The 20255-nt window shown below is 44.3% G+C and overlaps 1 protein-coding gene across 1 annotated transcript in view; it reads left to right on the forward strand.

Moving 5' to 3' along the window:
* Positions 1-20255, forward strand: part of shc3 (SHC (Src homology 2 domain containing) transforming protein 3) — a 141156-nt gene that overhangs the window by 66394 nt on the left and 54507 nt on the right. The window contains exon 5 of the mRNA XM_055632882.1: positions 18855-18908. Within this exon, the coding sequence (XP_055488857.1) occupies positions 18855-18908 (54 nt within the window). The remainder of the gene's footprint in view (positions 1-18854; positions 18909-20255) is intronic.

Here is a 20255-nt window from a genome sequence, read left to right on the forward strand (position 1 = left end):
ATGTGGCCCTTGTGGCTAAGGGGATCAGGGGGTATGGAGAGAAGGCAGGTACGGGATACTGAGTTGGATGATCAGCCATGATCATATTGAATGGCGGTGCAGGCTCGAAGGGCCGAATGGCCTACTCCTGCACCTAATTTCTATGTTTCTATGTTTCTATGTTAGATCTTGTAATCAATTGAGGATACGTTTGCGCTGGATATCTGTCTCACGTATAGTAAACTTTTGGAAAGAAGCCTGAGGAAGATGTATTTCTTCCTAAAACAGTTTATTGGGTAGGTGAAACAGAACAGAAACTTCTGGAAACACTTAGATGCTCAAGTTGTAAGCATGGAGAGAACTAATCATTCAATGTTTCATTTGTGGACCAGACAACAGTTTGCATTCAGTATGTGTCACTTGAACTTTAGTAACCTAATCACGATGGTTATTACCACAGGTTCTACTAAAAAAAAACGAAAAAATATTTTCATGGGATTTGTGACTTTTGGCAAGAAATTACTGCCTCGTATTATGCTCAACACCTGAAAGAAACAATAATACAAAAATGATTAACCATTTATTCTCTCTTGTATCATCCATCATTAAATACTGAATTCCTTCAGCAATTGAGTGTGCAAGAATACATTCCACAAGTAAATCTCTAAGAATGTATGTAACATGTGAATGTATGGTGAAAGCCTTGTTTAAATTGTCAACGTACTTAAAAATCTGGTTTCATCAGTTAATAGACTTTTTCTGAAAATTAATGCTTATGCCTAGAATTGGATCATAGATTTACACAGTGCAGAAACAGGCCCCTTAGCCTGCCATATCTATGCCAATTACCAAGTACCCATTTATAATAGTCCCATTTACCAAGATTTGGTTCATAGTCATCTATGCTGGTGAGTCAAATGCTTGTACAGATACTTCTTAAATGATCTCATGATCTCAGAGAACCTGCCTCCATCATGCACTCAGACACTTGCAATCCTAATTCTCACCATTCAATGGGTGAAATACATTATTTCTCAGAACCTATCTGAATCTCTTATCCTTATGGGCCTGTCCCACTTAGGTGACTTTTTAGGGGACTGCAGGAGACTCTGCGATCGCCACATGGTCGCCACATGTTCGCGGGTGGTTGCCGGGGAGTTGCCTTCACGGTCGTCAGGAGTTCCCGCATAGAGGTGGAACTAGTCGCGGACTCATTATGGTCGCTGCAAAATTATCATCATGTTGAAAAATTATCGGCGACCTCAACGAAGCCGCCGTGGAGAGTAGCGAGAATTCTTGTGCCGTAGTTGGGACGCCAGGAGGTCCTAGTGGGTTGCCAGGAGGTCGAAGGTTCTCGCAGGTTCTCGTAGGTTCTCGTAGGTTGTAGCCGGTGCTGACCGGTGAATTTCATTGGCTCATTGGGAAAAATAACGTAAGCAGTAGTTTTCAGAACCAAGGATAACCGACCGGTAATGTTAATTTCCGCCAAGCTTCACAGCCGTGTATCTCTGATTTCTTAAAAGTTGTCTGGCTTCTTAAAAGTTGACTCCATTCCTTCCCCCTCCGTCTCCCGCCTTCTCCCTCTTTCTCCCCCACTCTTTTAAAAGACATACCGTACACTGCGCTTTAGCCGTCTTAATTACAGCACCAACCTTCCTGTTCATCATGGTGCGTGTCTGTATCACCTTGGCTTTGCACCGTGTGAATTTCACTCAGACAGCGTTCCCCCCGCTTGCTCTGTCCCCCGCCTTGTTAACAGGCTGGTGAAGGAAGCGATGTGTGTGTGTGTTCCACTGTGACAGTCGCCATTCCAGTTGTTGGTTTTCCAGGCGACTGCCGGCAACTTGACAGTCGCCAACAGTCGCCTGAAAAATCTCCTAAGTGGGACAGGCCCGTTACTCTAAATTTATACACCTTTGGTTATGGACACCTCTGCCTTGGGATAAAATCTCCGACCACAGGAACATTAAATTTGAGTCATCTGCTTATCCAGTAGCTATTAATGTCCGTGCAGGTTGGATGCAAATTTGGATCGCAATGAATCCCAAATGATGTCATTGTTTTGATCCTGTTAGTGTGTGGTTTAGTTTGATTAGTGCCTAGAATCCATTCCTGCAATAATTGGTGCCCGGTCTTCAGTACGTAAAAAACATCTCTCTACCAAGGGACATCACTGTTACAGATGCACTTGCTGCAGGCTAATTTAAAATGGTCTCCAAGAAATGCTGTACTATTTACAATCATGGAGCTTCATACGTGTCATCGAGTCATAGAACTCATTCAGTGTGGAAACAGGCCCTTCAGCCCAACTTGCCCACACTGACCAACATGTCCCATCTACACTAGTCCCACCAGTCTACGTTTGGCCCATACCCCTCTAAACCTGTTATGTACCTTTCTAATTGTTTCTTAAATGGTTCGATAGTCCCTGCCTCAAATACCTCCTCTGGCAGCGCATTCCATACACTCACCACCCACTTGTATGGATGAGATTGAGAGGATGAGGCAAGTTCCCTGCACCAGAGGTATCCGGAAGGCCCTCAGAGCAGAGATGAAAAGGAGGTGGTTGCTAAAATAACACTGGGGTGATTTCTCCCACACCTGGGAAGAGTGCTAGACAAAGTTCCATAACTTTACTGAGTATGTCAAGGTTAATACTCTGACACCTAAAGCATACCACAAAAATATAGTTTTGAAACAGATATGACTGCACTCCACACTCCCTCGTACCTTTGGAAGTATATACTGTACACATGCATTTGCAGATTTCCACGGCTACCATTTCTAAAATTGCTCCCATTACTGCCTTAATCCTTTTCATCCAGTCACACAATTTAAACCACATATCCACACAGTCACAACAATTTAACTATGAAATTTATGTTGCTTTGATCTTAGCTTTCCCATTTGTCTTGCGGGATAATGTATACTTCAACTGTCATCTGAACAAAAAATAAGAAGGTTCCTTTTAGTTCCAAGACACATCGGGCTGAAGGAGAGATGCTGGCATTTTAGACTTAAGGGTTTAGGTTGAGGTTTGGCTTTATCATTGTCACGTGTAACGAGTAACAGTGAAAAGCTTTGCTTCCAACCTGAGCTGAGTCAGACAGTACCCTAACTTTCTTGCTGCCTTGGACAGAGCAATTCCCTACCAAGTTGTAATACAACCTGACAGAATGTTTTCCATGATGCATCTGTAGAAATTTGTAAGAGTCATTGGAGACATCTTGAATTTCCCCAGTCTCCCAAGGAAGTAGAGATGTTGGTGCAACTTCTTTGCTGTTGTTTTAATGTGGTTGGTCCACAACAGATTGTTGGTAATATTAAGAAATTTGAAGCTTTCAACCATTTCTACTTTGGCAACATTGATGACATGTGGGGAATATACTCCACCATGCTATCTCAAATCAATAACTAGCTCCTTTGCTTGTTGACACTGAGGGAGAGGTTGGTGTCCTGGTAGCATATTACTAAGTTCTCTATCTCCTTTCTATACTCTTTTTATTGTTCATGATCGGGCTCACCACATTGGTGTAATCTACAAACGTGCAGATGGAGTTAGAGCCGGATTTGACCAGAGAGTTGTGAGTGTATGGGAAATATAGTACAGACTGAGAACGAATCCTTGTGGGACATCAGTGTTGAGAATTATTGTGATGCTGGTCATAGGTGACAAAGATATCAATATATCTGGGGAAGCTTTCATATGCTTCATATGCTTCTTCCTTAATAGGAATGTGTGTTCTTTTTTTTGTATACAGTATGTGCTTGTCTCCTGAGCACTCTGTTAACTGTGCCATACTGTGTTAACATTACCAGCCATCCATTCTGTGGCTAGTGCCACATTTCTTCATCATGTCCAAGAGCAAGATTCAATAGAGGTGGATGAAAAAGTGGAAGGAGTGGAGAAAGATAATGAGGAGGATATCTCATTATTATGCCTGACACCGCCACCTACCAACAGATACTAACATCATTGAGTGTAGGCGTTTGGTAGAACATGCTCGGCTGGAGGCACATGTTTCTAATGAACAGACTCTGGTTGCCATTAACAGGCTTCAGTTAAGCCAAATGGATAGAAAAGCTAGTCTGACATCTCACTGGAGACTCCTCAGAGGAGTTGGATTTTAGTTTAGTTTAGTTTCAAGATACAGAGTGGAAACAACAGAAACAGACCCTTTGGCCCATCAAGTCTGCAATCCCCATAATTAGTTCTATCCTACAAACTATAGTCAATTTACAGAAGCCAATTAACCTATAAACCTGCATGTCTTTGGAATGTGAGAGGAAACTGGAGCACCCAGAGAAAACCCACGTGTCACAGGGAGAACGTACAAACTCTGTATAGACAAGCACCCGTAGTCAGGAATGAACCCGGGTCTCTGGTGCTGTAAGTCCGCAACTCTACCTCTGCACCACTGTGTCACCCCTGGCACAGTGGATGAGGGCAAAGTTAGGTGAACAAACATACCAAGACTGATGTGGATGCATGTGTTGGGATTTGGTGCCTGACATCATGTCAGAAATATCAAAGGACACAGGTGAGTCCTTCTTCAATCTCTCTCAGGATGAGGAGGAGCCCAGGTGGCATATTTTAGTGCCAATAGCACGGATAATCCATCAGCCTTCTGATCCGTGGAGCCACAGTTAGAGGTAATTCAAGTTGTTTGGGCATTTGAGTTCTGACCTTCCAAGCAGACCTCAGCTTGCCTTCTCTTGGGAATCCACTATTGTTCTCTTGGAGAAGGGAAACCCTACAATAGATTGCTGTTCTTCGAGCAGAGGGTTACCATCAGGAAAAGAGACAGCTGAACTAGAGTCTTGATCATTGGTGTTAGTACTGCTTTGGAAGCATTGATGGCAGCTTTATGAAATGGTTCAGGGAAGGCACGCAGCCTGCTGTCACCTTCCATGTCCTGGGTTTATTGCAGTGCCATTGTGGATCTTGTGGATCTTACCTCTTAGGAAGTCGCATCCATCCCTCTACAACTAATGTTCAGGTAATACTCCCTTTGGTCTGCACTTACAGCTCAGTAGCAGGAAATGCTGCAGTTGCAGGAGCACTTTCCTGTTCCAGAGTTGTACACCGGTGTCACTGTAACCACAAGACGAGCCGATATACATACAGAGAACGCTCATTGCTCTTAAGAAAGGAAGCATGATAAGAGGTCCTTTAGATATTTTTTACATCTTCACCCATGGCATCCTCAATTGTAGAATGGTTGATGGCCTAGGTAACCATTGCAGGATATCTCATCCTGCAGCATGGCCAGGTAAATGGGAGAATCTTCAGGAGGTCTGGTTACAGCCTTTAGAGCTCATGTGGATTGAGACTTGGGCTGTGGAGAATAGGACTGGAAGGCAAAGTTAGAAGGATTTTACTAGGAGGCCAATTTACGTTAATTGTCTGAGATTTTAATTCATAATTTTTTTTTCAATTCATTCCAGTCTAACCACCTCAATGAACCATCTCAACAGAATGATTGGCAGGCTGTGATGGAACAGGCCCTTTGACCCACACTGATATGCTAACATGATGCCAAGATAAACTAATGTCATCTGCCTGCATGTGATCCATATCCATTCATTCCCAGCATATTCATGTGCTTATCTAAAAGCCTCTTAAACACCACTATCATCCGACTCTACCACCACTTCTGGAGGCACGTTCCAGGCACCTACCATCTCCGTGTAAAAAAAAAATTACCTCACACATCTCTTTTAAACTTTACCCTTCTCACCTTAAAGCTACGTTCTTCTTGGAAAACATTCTGTGAAACAAGAAGTTTTGAATTAAATAAGTTGGACAAAATGCATTATAGAAATTTTAGATAAATGTATTCTTACATGCAGAGAGTAGTGCATTTATAGTGAACATTCAGAAAGCAAACTTTCCTAAATAATGGATGCTATGTACTAACATTGACTTATCCTGATCTGGTTGTAATTTCTTCTTGGTATTTATTCTTTAATCTCTAATTATCTTCCTTTAGACCTGGATTGTCAGTTAGGCCTCCTTGTGTGTATACAGCAATGGAGTAATGTTCTAGATGTGAAGACATGATGACTAGGTAATACAGTGACTCAAAGACATCAGATAAATAGGACCGTGTGCTCACTTACATTATGATGAGCATACAGTACATCTTTGGATTTCCTTCCACTTAAAGGTCAACTGTTCATTTCAGCTGGATAGCTGAAATCACTGTAAATGATCCCTCAGCTGAGAAATAAAATGAAATGTTGTAGTATAATGGTCAGTCTTCAGGGGCTGAGCAACAGATGTAGTCTGTGGGTTTCAGTAGCGATTTAGATGAGTGATCTACTGTTTCATTCATGGTCATGTTTGTAATAATACACAGATTCCTTTCAAACTTATTAAACTGAGATAGGTTGAATAAGTTAGGTCTTTATTCTCTGGAGCGCAGAAGGCTAAGGGGGGACTTGATAGAGGTCTTTAAAATGATGAGAGGGATAGACAGAGTTGATGTGGACAAGCTTTTCCCTTTGAGAATAGGGAAGATTCAAACAAGAGGACTTGACTTCAGAATTAAGGGACAGAAGTTTAGGGGTAACATGAGGGTGAACTTCTTTACTCAGAGAGTGGTAGCGGTGTGGAATGAGCTTCCAGTGGAAGTGGTGGAGGCAGGTTCGTTGGTATCATTTAAAAATAAATTGGATAGGCATATGGATGAGAAGGGAATGAAGGGTTATGGTATGAGTGCAGGCAGGTGGGAATAAGGGAAAAAAAAGTTGTTCGGCACGGACTTGTAGGGCCGAGATGGCCTGTTTCTGTGCTGTAATTGTTATATGGTTATATGGTTAAACTGTTCTCAGATCTAAACAATTAATGGTATTAATTTATTGTTGCCATGTGTTCCAAGATACAGAAACAAACATTTGTTTTGTATGTTATCCATGGAAATCATAAAATGTACATCAGAGTGCAAAAGAGAAAAAAAACACTTTAACCCCCTCCCATTCCCATACTGACCTTTCTGTCCTGGGCCTCCTTCACCTTCAGAGCTAAGTGGAGGAACAGCACCTCATATTTCGCTTTGGCAGCTACAATCCAGCAGTAAGAATATAACCATATAACCATATAACAATTACAGCACGGAAACAGGCCATCTCGACCCTTCTAGTCCGTGCCGAACACATAATCTCCCCTAATCCCATATACCTGCGCTCAGACCATAACCCTCCATTCCCTTCCCATCCATATAACTATCCAATTTATTTTTAAATGATAAAAACGAACCTGCCTCCACCACCTTCACTGGAAGCTCATTCCACACAGCTACCACTCTCTGAGTAAAGAAGTTCCCCCTCATGTTACCCCTAAACTTCAGTCCCTTAATTCTCATGTCATGTCCCCTTGTTTGAATCTTCCCTACTCTCAGTGGGAAAAGCTTTTCCACGTCAACTCTGTCTATCCCTCTCATCATTTTAAAAACCTCTATCAAGTCCCCCCTTAACCTTCTGCGCTCCAAAGAATAAAGCCCTAACTTGTTCAACCTTTCTCTGTAACTTAGTTGCTGAAACCCAGGCAACATTCTAGTAAATCTCCTCTGTACTCTCTCTATTTTATTGACATCCTTCCTATATTTAGGCGACCAAAATTGTACACCATACTCCAGAATTGGCCTCACCAATGCCTTGTACAATTTTAACATTACATCCCAACTTCTATACTCAATGCTCTGATTTATAAAGGCCAGCACACCAAAAGCTTTCTTTACCACCCTATCTACATGAGATTCCACTTTCAGGGAACTGTGCACAGTTATTCCCAGATCCTTCTGTTCACCTACATTCTTCAATTCCCTACCATTTACCATGTACGTCCTATTTTGATTTGTCCTGCCAAGATGTAGCACCTCACACTTATCAGAATTAAACTCCATCTGCCATCTTTCAGCCCACTCTTCCAACTGGCATAAATCTCTCTGTAGACTTTGAAACTCTACTTCATTACCCGCAACCCCACCTATCTTAGTATCATCTGCATACTTACTAATCCAATTTACCACACCATCATCCAGATCATTGATGTACATGACAAACAACAGTGGACCCAACACAGATCCCTGTGGCACCCCACTCGTCACTGGCCTCCAACCTGACAAACAACCATCCACCATTACTCTCTGGCATCTCCCATTCAGCCACTGTTGAATCCATCTTGCTACTTCACCATTAAGACCCAACCATTGAACCTTCTTAACCAACCTTCCATGAGGAACCTTGTCAAAGGCCTTACTGAAGTCCATATACACAACATCCACTGCTTTACCCTCATCAATTTCCCGAGTGACATCTTCAAAAAATTCAAGAAGATTAGTCAAACATGACCTTCCAGGCACAAATCCATGTTGACTGTTCCTAATCAGACCTTGTTTATCCAGATGCTTATATATATTATCTCTAAGTATTCTTTCCATTAATTTGCCCACCACTGACGTCAAACTAACAGGTCTATAATTGCTAGATTTACTCTTAGACCCCTTTTTAAACAATGGAACAACATGCGCAGTACGCCAATCCTCCGGCACTATTCCCGTTTCTAATGACATTTGAAATATTTCTGCCATAGCCCCTGCTATTTCTACACTAACTTCCCTCAATGTCCTAGGGAATATCCTGTCCGGACCTGGAGACTTATCCAATTTTATATTTCTCATAAGTGTCAGTACTTCCTCTTCTTTGATCCTCATAGTTCCCATAGCTACTCTACTTGTTTCCCTTACCTCACATAATTCAATATCCTTCTCCTTTGTGAATACCGAAGAAAAGAAACTGTTCAATATCTCCCCCATCTCTTTTGGCTCTGCAGATAGTTGTCCACTCTGACTCTCTAATGGACCAATTTTATCCCTCGTTATCCTTTTGCTATTAATATAGCGGTAGAAACCCTTCGGATTTACTTTTGCCTTACTTGCCAAAGCAAGTTTCTTGAGATTTCTCTATAATCATGTAACCCTTGCTTTCTCTCTCTCTCTCCGTCCCTCTGCCACCCTTATTCTCTGACCAGTTTCACTGTCCTCCTGATTACATTTTACTGATTGTATGCCTCCTTGTCACCTTCCCCTCAGCTAACAATGAACCATTCTATATTTCCTTATCATCGTCCGCTTTGATCAGTGTTTTCACACCTTATCCTGCCATATCTCCATGTCTCCCTCTCTCCTGACTATCCGTCTGAAGAAGGGTCTCAAACCGAAATGTCGTCCATTCCTTCACTCCAGAGAAGCTGCCTGGCTTGCTGAGTTTCTCCAGCATTTTGTGCCTATCTTCAGAAAATAAACAAAGTTCAGAATATAATATTATAGCTACAGAAAAAATATGGATTAAAAAAAAATCTAAAGGTTGCAATAATGTAGATTGGAAGAGGTCCATTCATGTGAGAGGTCCGTTCCAGAGTCTGATAACAGCAAGGAAGAAGCTGTTCTTGGGTTTGGTGGTTTATGTTTTCAAGCCTCGATAGAAGAGGGGAGAAGAGAGAATTGACCTGGGTGTAAGTGGTACTTGATTATGGCTGCTTTTGTGAGACCTTGTGAAATGCAGATGGAGTAGGTGGGGGGGGGGGGGGGGGGGGGGGGGGGGGGGGGGGGGGGGGGGGGGGGGGGGGGGGGGGGGGAGGGGAGGGGAGAGATGGGAGGGGGAGGGGGGAGGGTGGGGGGGGGGGGGGGGGGGGGGGGGGGGTGGGGGGGGGGGGGGGGGTATAGCTTGTGTGATGGAGTGAGCTGTGTTCACAATTTTCTGCAATTTCTTAAGGTCTTGGGCAGATCAGTTGCCATAACAAACTGTGTTGCATTTGGATAGGATTCATACTATGGTGCACCTATAGAAATTGATAATGCTTAATTTCCATCGTTTTCTGGGGAAGAACGGGCATCGTGTGCTTTCTTGGCTGTAGTCTCAGTATGTATGTAGTCTCAGACAAATTGTTAGTCATCAAAGAGGCATAGGATAATTAGTTGACATTTCTATGTAATATTACAAAGTTGAATTTTTAAAGTGATTTGATATGTTTATTTACTGTTGAATATTCCTTTTATTTTCTTGCTGGGTGGAGGCTTTGATAAACAAAGACATTTCATCTTCCCTCTAAGATAAAATGTGGTTCTCAAGGTTAAAAAGGAATTTGGAGTTGGAAGAAATGTTTATTTGTTCATTTGTGCATTTGTTCAAATGTTCATATAAATAAATGCATCTTGATAACCTCCTCTTATGCTTTTTTCCTTCTCCTGTCCTCCTCTGTCTTGAGGTTGCTTACAGCCTACTTGATGGTGTAATCTGAGGCTTCACAATGGTGATGTTGTGCAGTAGACCGTGGAAAATTCAACATGCTGCTGACGTTCACCCCTCCCATATACTAACCCTTAAATTGCATCTTTTCTCCCAGTCATAGAGTGCTACAGTGTGGAAACAGGCCCTTCGGTCCAACTCGCCCACACGGGCCAACAATGTTCTATCTACACTAGTCCCACTTGACTGCGCTTTGTCCATATCCCCCCAAACCTGTCCTATTCATGTACCTGTTTAATTGTTTCTTAAACGAGGGGATAGTGCCAGCCACAACTACCTCCTCTGGCAGCTTGTTCCATACAACCACCACTCTTTGTGTGAAAAAGTTACTCCTCGGATTCCTATTAAATCTTTCCCCCTTAACCTATAACCTATGTCCTCTGGTCCTCGATTCCCCTACTCTGGGCAAAAGACTCGGTGCATCTACCCGATCTATTCCTCTCATGATTTTGAATACCTCTATAAGATCTCCGCTCATCCTCCTGCGCTCCATGGAATAGAGACCCAGCCTACTCAACCTCTCCCTGTAGCTCACACCCTCTAGTCCTGGCAACATCCTCATAAGTCTCCTGCACCCTTTCCTATAACATGGTGCCCAGAACTGGACACAATATTCTTAACGCAGTCTCACCAACGTCTTATACACCTGCAACATGACCTCCCAACTTCTACACTCAATACTCTGACTGATGAAGGCCAAAGTGCCAAAAGCCTTTTTGACCACCTTATCGACCTGCGACTCGACCTTCAAGGAACCATGTACCTGTACTCCTAGATCCATCTGCTCGACAACACTACCCAGAGGCCTACCATTTACTGTGTAGGTCTTGCCCTTGTTCGACGTCCCAAAATGCAACACCTTGCACTTTTCTGTATTAAATTCCATCCACCATTCCTCCGCCCACCTGGCCAATCGATCCAGATCCTGCTGCAATCTTTTGCAACCATCTGCAAAACCACTAAGTTTTGTATCTTCAGAAAACGTGCTAATTTTGCCCATTATGTTCTCATCCAAATCATTGATGTAGATGATGAACAGTAACGGGCCTAGCACCGAACCCTGAAGCACTCCACTAGTCACAGGCCTCCAGTCTGAGAAGCAACCTTCCACTATCACTCTCTGCTTCCTTCCATGGAGCCAATTTGCTATCCATTCAGCTACAGATATCTCTCCTTGGATCCGATGCGATCTAACCTTCCAGAGCAGCCTATCATGCGGAACCTTGTCGAATGCCTTACTCTCATAAATACTCATCTTTTTTCGTTCTTGATTGTCGGGGACCAGCTTCAAGGGTCACTTGCCAGGAGATAGAACCACAACGTCAAAATAAAGCCCTGCCTTTAAAAGAGTTTTGTGCCTCTGGTCTGGTAATTTGTATTTTCACCCAAACCTTTCCATTCTCCCTGTAAATCTCACAGATGTTACAATGCACTGCTTGAAAGGAGAAAGAAAAACACCAGCAAAATACTTCAGTGACGTTTCATGCACTTTTCCATTCTCTGGGAAAATCTGAATCATGAATATGTCATACTTTTAATAAATGAGTCTCAGGGTCAACAAAATATTAATGCCATAGCATTATCAATTACAGCAAAAATGTAACTGCATTTGAAAAATACTGAGATTTGTGAGGATGCTTTATGGAATGGAGAATTTTAGATCTTAAAATGATTGGACTACCCCGAGCTATTTTCTTTGAAATAGAATGGATGGATGGATGGATGGATGGATGGATGGATGGATGGATGGATGGATGAATGAATGGATGAATGAATGAATGAATGGATGGATGGATGGATGGATGGATGGATGGATGGATGGATGGATGGATGGATGGATGGATGGATGAATGAATGGATAGATGGATGGATGAACGAATGAACAAATGAATTAATTCATGAACGAATAAATAAATTAACGAATGAATGAATGAATGAATGAATGAAGGAAGTAAGTAAGGAAGGAAGGATGGAAGGAAGGAAGGAAGGAAGGATGGAAGGAAGGAAGGAATCAATCAAAGAATCAATGGATGAACGAACAAATTATACTTTATTGTTACATGTACCTTCGGTACCTAGGTACAGTGAAATGCTTTGTTTTGCTTACAATCTAGGCAGTATACATCGTCATCGACCATCGGTCCGCAGCGGGTGTTCCTTGGTGGGCTAGTCCTCTGTCATTGGGCTAGTCCTCTGTCTTCATTCATACATTGATTCATACATGGAGTGTCCCGGTCAGCCGCTTACCGGGAGTGTCCTGGCAAGAGGAGGCTGACAGAAGGTTTACAGTAATTGAGGTGTATACATTTGTGAAAGGCCTAGGTAGTATGCAATGGATGGACCTCTTTCCCTGAACACAGGTCAATTACCAGGATGATTAGATTTGAAGTGAGTGGGAGAGTGGAGGAAAATACTTTCACACCTATAGAAAGTCTTGAACTCGCTGTTTAAAAGTATGATAGAGTCTGAAAACCTTGCTATATTTTAAAAGTGCTTGGATATGTACTTTGACCACCATAAACTGCATGGTTACAAAATGAAAGGTGAAAGGTGCAACGATGCTGGCTAGCTCTTGTTTGGTTGAATTGCCTCTTTTTGTGTTATAACTGAGGAATTGTTTTGGGGATAGTAAAATCAAAGTACTCTAGAAAAAGTTGACAAATTCTTGACATGTTCATGTTAAGTAAATATGTTATCAAGCATAAACCATTCTTTTTCATATTATTTAACTTGCAGTCATTCAACATATATTGTTCGAAATATTACAATACTAATAACAGTAGAGAAGTATTCCAAACATTTTGTGCCCTATAATTGCATGAATAGATATGTAATTTCTTAAAAGATTTTTAAAAGATTTAAAAAATATATTCCCTTTCTTGTTAAATTAATCTATTGGTTCATAATGATTTTAATGAATGTTCAAACATTAAAGATCTTTTTTAGTATTTTAGATGAATGGACTTGATTTTCAAGTTTAATAAATGAATGTATGATACTTTATTACTATTACATGTGACATGTGACAGTGAGAGTCTTTGTTTTGCATCCACAAATATGCAAAGAGTAGCCACATATGTACAGGGCACCGGCAAAGTTACAAAGTTACCATTTTGTCCCCACTGGTCCCTCTTTGTTCTTGGTGGTTCCCCCCTTTGTTCTCAGATTCAACTTGAATTGTCAGTGTACAGTACAGAGACAACGAAATGCAGTTAGCATCTCCCTGGAAGAGCGACATAGAATATGATTTCAATAAATAAATCTATTTACATGCATACAGTCATAGTGTTTTTCCTGTGGGAGGAGTGTCCATGGGGTGGGGAGGGGGATTGATTGGCAGTCACCGAGGTACAGTGTTGAGTAGTGTGACAGCCGCAGGGAAGAAGCTGTTCCTGGACCTGCTGGTCCGGCAATGGAGAGACCTGGAGCGCCTCCCGGATGGGAGGAGGGTAAACAGTCCATGGTTGGGGTGTAGCGCTTCCCGGATGGGGTGAGACCAGTCCTTGGCGATGCTGAGCAGACAACGCTTGCTTTGGACAGACTCAATGGAGGGGAGCGAGGAACCGGTGATGTGTTGGGCAATTTTCACCACCCTCTGCAATGCCTTCCGGTCGGAGACAGAGCAGTTGCCATACTATACTGTGATACAGTTGGTAAGGATGCTCTCGATGGTGCAGCGGTAGAAGTTCACCAGAATCTGAGGAGACAGATGGACCTTCTTCAGTCTCCTCAGGAAGAAGAGACACTGGTGAGCCGTCTTGACCAGAGTAGAGGTATTGTGGGTCCAAGAGAGGTCATCGGAGATGTTGACCCCCAGGAACCTGAAGCTGGAAACACGTTCCACCTCCGTCCCGTTAATGTGGATGGGGGTGTGCTTGCCGCCCCTAGACTTCCTGAAGTCTACAATGAGCTCCTTGGTCTTCTTTGAGTTAAGGGTCAGGTTGTTGTCAGCGCACCATGCTGCTAGGAGCTGGACCTCCTCCCTATAGGCCGACTCATTGTTGTTGCTGATGAGGCCAATCACCGTTGTATCATCTGCATACTTGATGATGGTGTTAGTACCATGTACAGGTGTGCAGTCGTAGGTGAAGAGGGAGTAGAGGAGGGGGCTCAGCACACAGCCCTGTGGAACGCTGGTGTTCAGGGCGAGGGTTGAAGAGGTGTGCTTGTCTAACCTAACAGACTGGGGTCTGTTGGTTAGAAAGTCCAGTATCCAGTTGCAGAGGGAGGGGTCGATGCCCAAGTCACCGAGTTTGGTGATCAGTTTTGAGGGTATAATGGTGTTGAATGCTGAGCTGCAATCGATGAGCAGAATTCTTACGTAAGTGTCTCTGTTGTCGAGGTGGGAGTGGGCGGAGTGAAGTGCCGTTGAGATGGCATCCTCCGTACTCCTATTCCTGCGGTAGGCAAACTGATAGGGATCCAGTGTGGGGGGTAGGCAGCTTTTGAGGTGTGCCAGGACCAGCCTCTCGAAGCACTTGGTGATGATGGGAGTAAGTGCAACTGGGCGGAAGTCGTTGAGGCTTGCCGCAGTGGAGTGTTTTGGCACTGGCACGATGGAGGTGGTTTTAAGGCACGTGTGGACAACTGCTTGGGCAAGTGACAGGTTGAAGATGTCAGTCCAGACGTCTGTCAGCTGCGCAGCACAGGCCCTGAGCACGCGCCCGGGGATGCTGTCAGGGCCAGCAGCTTTACGTGCATTAGTCCTACTCAGTGCCACGTACACGTCGTAGGGGGTGAGTGTGAGGGGTTGGTGATCGGCAGAGAGCACAGCCTTGATGGCTGTCTCTAGATTGTCCCTGTCGAAGCGGCCATAGAAGCGGTTAAGCTCCTCAAGGAAGGAGGCGTCGCTGGATGTGGGGGTGGTGTTGGAGGGTCTGTAGTCCGTGATGGCCCGGATGCCTTGCCACATGCGTCGGGGGTCGGAGTTGTTATTGAAGTGCTCCTCAATCCTGAGCTTATGGCAGTGCTTGGCCTTCTTGATGCCCCTCTTCAGGTTAGCCCTGGATGAACTGTAGGCTCGAGCATCGCCTGACCTGAAAGCGGTGTCCCGTGCTTTCAGCAGTAGCCTGACCTCGCTGTTCATCCATGGCTTCTGATTCGGGAATATGGTCACCTGTTTGAGGGAGGTGACACTATTGATGGTGGAGTTTATAAAGTCCAGAACAGAGGATGTGTAGGAATCAATGTCCGTGTGGGAGTCAAGGGTGGCCTGGGCTGCAAACGCCTTCCAGTCAGTGTTTCCAAAACACTGCTGAAGTGTGGAGTCCGCTTCCTCTGACCAGACTTTAACTGTCCTCATAGTGGGTTTAACCCGTCTGATGAGTGGGGAGTACTTAGGGAGCAGGAACAATGAGAGGTGATCAGACTGACCAAGGTGGGGGAGGGGGACGGCTTTGTAAGCTTCAGCCATGTTAGTGTAGACTTTGTCCAGTGTCTTGTCTACTCTAGTGGCGAAGGAGACATGTTGGTGGAATTTGGGGAGTACAGTCTTCAGGTTGGAGTGATTGAAGTCACCCGCAACAATGAAGGCTGCCTCGGGGTTGTGAGTCTGTTGTTTGCTAATGGCAGTATGCAGCTCTTTCATTGCAAGCTTGGCATTAGCATCAGGAGGGATATAGGCTGCAGTCACAACAGTGGAGGTAAACTCTCTGGGCAGATAGAACGGTCTGCATCTAATCAAAAGGAACTCAAGGTTAGCTGAGCAGTGACTCTCGATTATGGTGGAGTCCGTGCACCATGCTTTATTTACATAAATGCACAGACCCCCACCTCTGGTCTTACCGGAGTCTGTTGTCCTGTCCGCTCAGAGTAAATGACGCCCCGTTAGCTGGATGGCGCTATCAGGAACATCGATGTTGAGCCAAGTTTCCGTGAAGATCAGGATGTTGCAGTCTTTGATCCAGTTGTGGGAGGTGATCCTTAGCCGGAGTTTGTCCATTTTGTTTGCCAGTGAGCGCACGTTGGCGGGGAAAAGGCTAGGAATCGCTAGCCTGTGTGGGGCTAGCTCTAACCTGGCCTTTAACCCACCTCTGCGTCCCCGGCGGTGCTTTCGTACGCGTCGCCGTCTGTTGGTGCTTCCGGTCGGCCGAGCTGGCTTGGTGCTCGCTGGTGTTCTGCCGCTCCGTTGCTCCGCGCCTCCGTGGCTCTGGTGGCGGTCTCCAGCCCCGCGGCTCCGCTGGCGTTCTCCAGCACCGCTTCTCCGGTGGTGTTCTCCAGCCCCGCGGCTCTGCTGGCGGTCTCCAGCCCCGCGGTTCCGGTGCTCCGTTGCTCTGACAAGCTCAGGAGCGAGACGGAGATCGCCCAGAAAGTTGTTGCAGCCGCAGGAACCGAAGTCCAGAAGTTCCTGTCAGCCGTACGAAAGGGATACAAGACTGTTCCATGTGAGCAGCCTTGAGAAAGGTAGGGGAATTGTCGCTATTTCTCCAATTCTTGGGAGACACGGGGCTTCGCGATGTGCCCGCTCCGCCGCCATTTTGTATATGCCCTCAATTGTCCTCAATTTCCCCACTCTGGGCAAGAGATTTGGTGCATCTACCTGATCTATTCCTCTCATGATCTTATGCACCTGTATAAGATCACCTCTCATCCTCCTGCGCTCCAAGGAATATAGTCCCAGCCTACTCACCTCTGCCTATAGCTCACACCCTCTAGGTCTGGCAACATCCTTTTAAAGATATTCTATGGACTTCTACAAAGTATCCAACTTGACGCTTTATTTCCTGTGTGCTCATGAGAAGTACATGATTATTTTTGCCTTTGCTTTCATTCAGTTGCTGCTGTAAAAATGCGCTCAGTTATGTTGGATATAATGGGTGAAGGAAGGGGCCGGAGGTGTGCATGAGACAAGAGTATTAGGCTGTTACTATGCTTTGGACTGTAGGATTACCTGGGCACATAAAGTAAACTCAAGGTGAGAAGGTTGCATGCCTATAGGGGAGCTTAATTTTCAGTATACTTAAATGAATGTTTTGGAATAACACAGATGTCCTTCCCACCTCATTTACTCTTTGATCTGCATCTAAACAACGAATACTCTTGAGACAATTTGCCAAATGGTACCTCATTATCAATGCTGGGATTTGCTTCACATAAGCCACCTTGATCCGCTCTGCCACACACTCTCGTCATTTAGGATTTTCTTTTATCTAGCAACTATCAAATTCCATTCACTAGTTCTAATGTCACAATTACAATTTTACATTTGTACAGGGCCCTGATGAGACTGCACCTGGAGAATTGTGTGCAATTTTAGTCTCCTAATTTTAGGAAGGACATTATTGCTATTGAGGGAGTGCAGAGTAGGTTCACCAGGTTAATTCCCGGGATGGCGGGACTGACATATGATGAAAGAATGGGTCGACTGGGCTTATATGCACTGGAATTTAGAAGGATGCGAGGGAATCTTATAGAAACATATACAATTCTTAAAGGATTGGACTGGCTAGATGCAGGAAAAATGTTCCCGATGTTGGGAGAGTCCAGAACCAAGGGTCAAAGTTTAAGAATAAGGGGTAGGCCATTTAGGACTGAGATGAGGAAAAACCTTTTCACCCAGAGAGTTGTGAATCTGTGGAATTATCTGCCACAGAAGGCAGTGGAGGGAAATTCACTGGATGTTTTCAAGAGAGAGTTAGATTTAGCTCTTAGGGCTAAAGGAATCAAGGGATATGGGGAAAAAGCAGGAATGGGGTACTGATTTTAGATGATCAGCCATGATCATATTGAATGGCAGTGCTGGCTTGAAGGGCCGTATGGCCTTCTCCTGCTCCTATTTTTCTATGTTTCTACATTGGTTAGATTTTGGGGGGATAGGATAGGAGAAGTCACAGTTAATATATCTAGCCCCAGGCAACTGAGAGTTCATCCAAAGCAGTGCTCCTCACATGACGCATAGCAACACACGTCAACTGTGGTGACTTGGAGGCAGGTTCCTGCCTTTTATAAAGATTCATGCTGTGGAGCTAAAAATGCACAGCATGTGAGGAAATCAGAAAACAGTTCTACTGTTCAAAATTATTTTCCCTTGCCAAGGTAGCTTGCCCATGGGCTCAACGGGAAATGTGTTACTGGGATGTTATATTGCAGAAGAAATAGATTTCAACAAAGATGCCAGTTTCAAAGTGTGAAAATTAATTGGTGAAGGGAAAGTGGATTTTTTGTCACTTGCTCTTTGCTAATTAATACATTGCCACTGGTTTAGTTACAGGATAGCTGCAATGGTGCTTTGTTATAGGTTTATGATTGGGAGAATGGAAAGAACAACAATCCAATCATCTTCCGTGAACTCTAAAAAGTTTTGTTGAAGTGTTCCTAATTGAGAAATGTGACTCAACACTATACACTATTGCTTCTCCTCAACTCTTTGAAAGCAGCATCCTAAATATTTTCAGATAATTATTAAGGATTATGATTGACTATCTTTTGATGATAATTGCTTTGTGAGTACCTTCAACATCTCCTGATTCACAGCGTTTAATTGTTTGGCGCTCTTTATGTTACCCTGGTTTATAAACTGTCTTGACTGAGATTAATGATTTGTGTTTTTGGTCCTGATTCAACAGATTATAGCAAATCATCATATGCAGTCCATTTCCTTTGCATCTGGTGGTGATCCGGTAAGGCATTACTTGATTTAAGTGACAGCATAAGCCAGGATTTATATCTTATGTTAAGAAAGAGTGATAAGCTTGACAGCCCTTATTTCTTATTCAGTAAGCTTTCAATATTTTCTTTGGCAATGGGATCTTTCTTCATAAGCACCTGACTGGCAGAAGTAAATCCTTTCCACTTTGACTGATTGCAATGCTCCATGTTATGCAGCAGCCATAGTCTGAATCCAAATTAATGTTATAAATATTTCAATAAAAGTTTTTGTCCTTAAAAGATCTAGCCAAAACCACCTTCAACCCTAATGTTAATTAGATTTGGTAGCTGCAGTTGGATACCTGCTTTAAATTCAGTAATATTCCAAAGATATTGAATTTTTTAATGACTTTCATGGGATACACTTCTTTTAAGGATGAACATTATGGGGATGAGAGGAATACAACTAATACATTATGATGTTTAAGAGGGAACTGCAGATGCTGGAGAATCGAAGGTTACACAGAAAAGCTGGAGAAAAATCAGCGGGTGCAGCAGCATCTATGGAGCGAAGGAAATAGGCAACGTTTCGGGCCGAAACCCTTCTTCAGACTGATCGGGGGTGGGGGTGGGGCGGGACAAGAAAGGGAAAAGGAGGAGTAGCCAGAAGGCTGGAGGGTGGGAGGAGACAGCAGGGGAGCTGAGGAAGGGGAGGAGACAGCAAGGACTAACAGAATTGGGAGAATTCGATGTTCATGCCCCGGGGGTGTAGACTCCCCAAACGGAATATGAGGTGCTGTTCCTCCAATTTCCGGTGCTGCTCGCTGTGGCCATGGAGGAGACCCAGGACAGAGAGGTCGGAGGCGGAGTGGGAGGGGGAGTTGAAGTGCTGAGCCACCGGGAGGTCAGCTTGGTTATTGCGGACCGAGCGGAGGTGTTCGGCGAAACGATCGCCCAACCTCCGCTTGGTCTCACCGATATAGATCTGCTGGCATCTAGAGCAGCGGACGCAATAGATGAGGTTGGAAGAGATGCAGGTAAACCTCTGTCGCACCTGGAACGACTGCTTGGGTCCTTGAACGGAGTCGAGGGGGGAGGTAAAGGGACAAGTGTTGCATCTCCTGCGGCCGCAAGGGAAAGTGCCCGGGGAGGGGGTGGACCGAGAGGGAAGGGAAGAATTGACAAGGGAGTTATGGAGGGAGCGGTCTTTGCGGAAGGCAGATATGGGGGGAGATGGGAAGATGTGGCGAGTAGTGGGGTCACGTTGGAGGTGGCGAAACTGACGGAGGATTATTTTTTGTATGTGACGGCTGGTGGGGTGAAAGGTGAGGACTAGGGGGACTCGGCCCTTGTTGCGAGTGCGGGGATGGGGAGAGAGA

Source organism: Leucoraja erinacea, chromosome 3, assembly GCF_028641065.1.
Source record: "Leucoraja erinacea ecotype New England chromosome 3, Leri_hhj_1, whole genome shotgun sequence".
Taxonomy (NCBI): Eukaryota; Metazoa; Chordata; class Chondrichthyes; order Rajiformes; family Rajidae; genus Leucoraja; species Leucoraja erinaceus.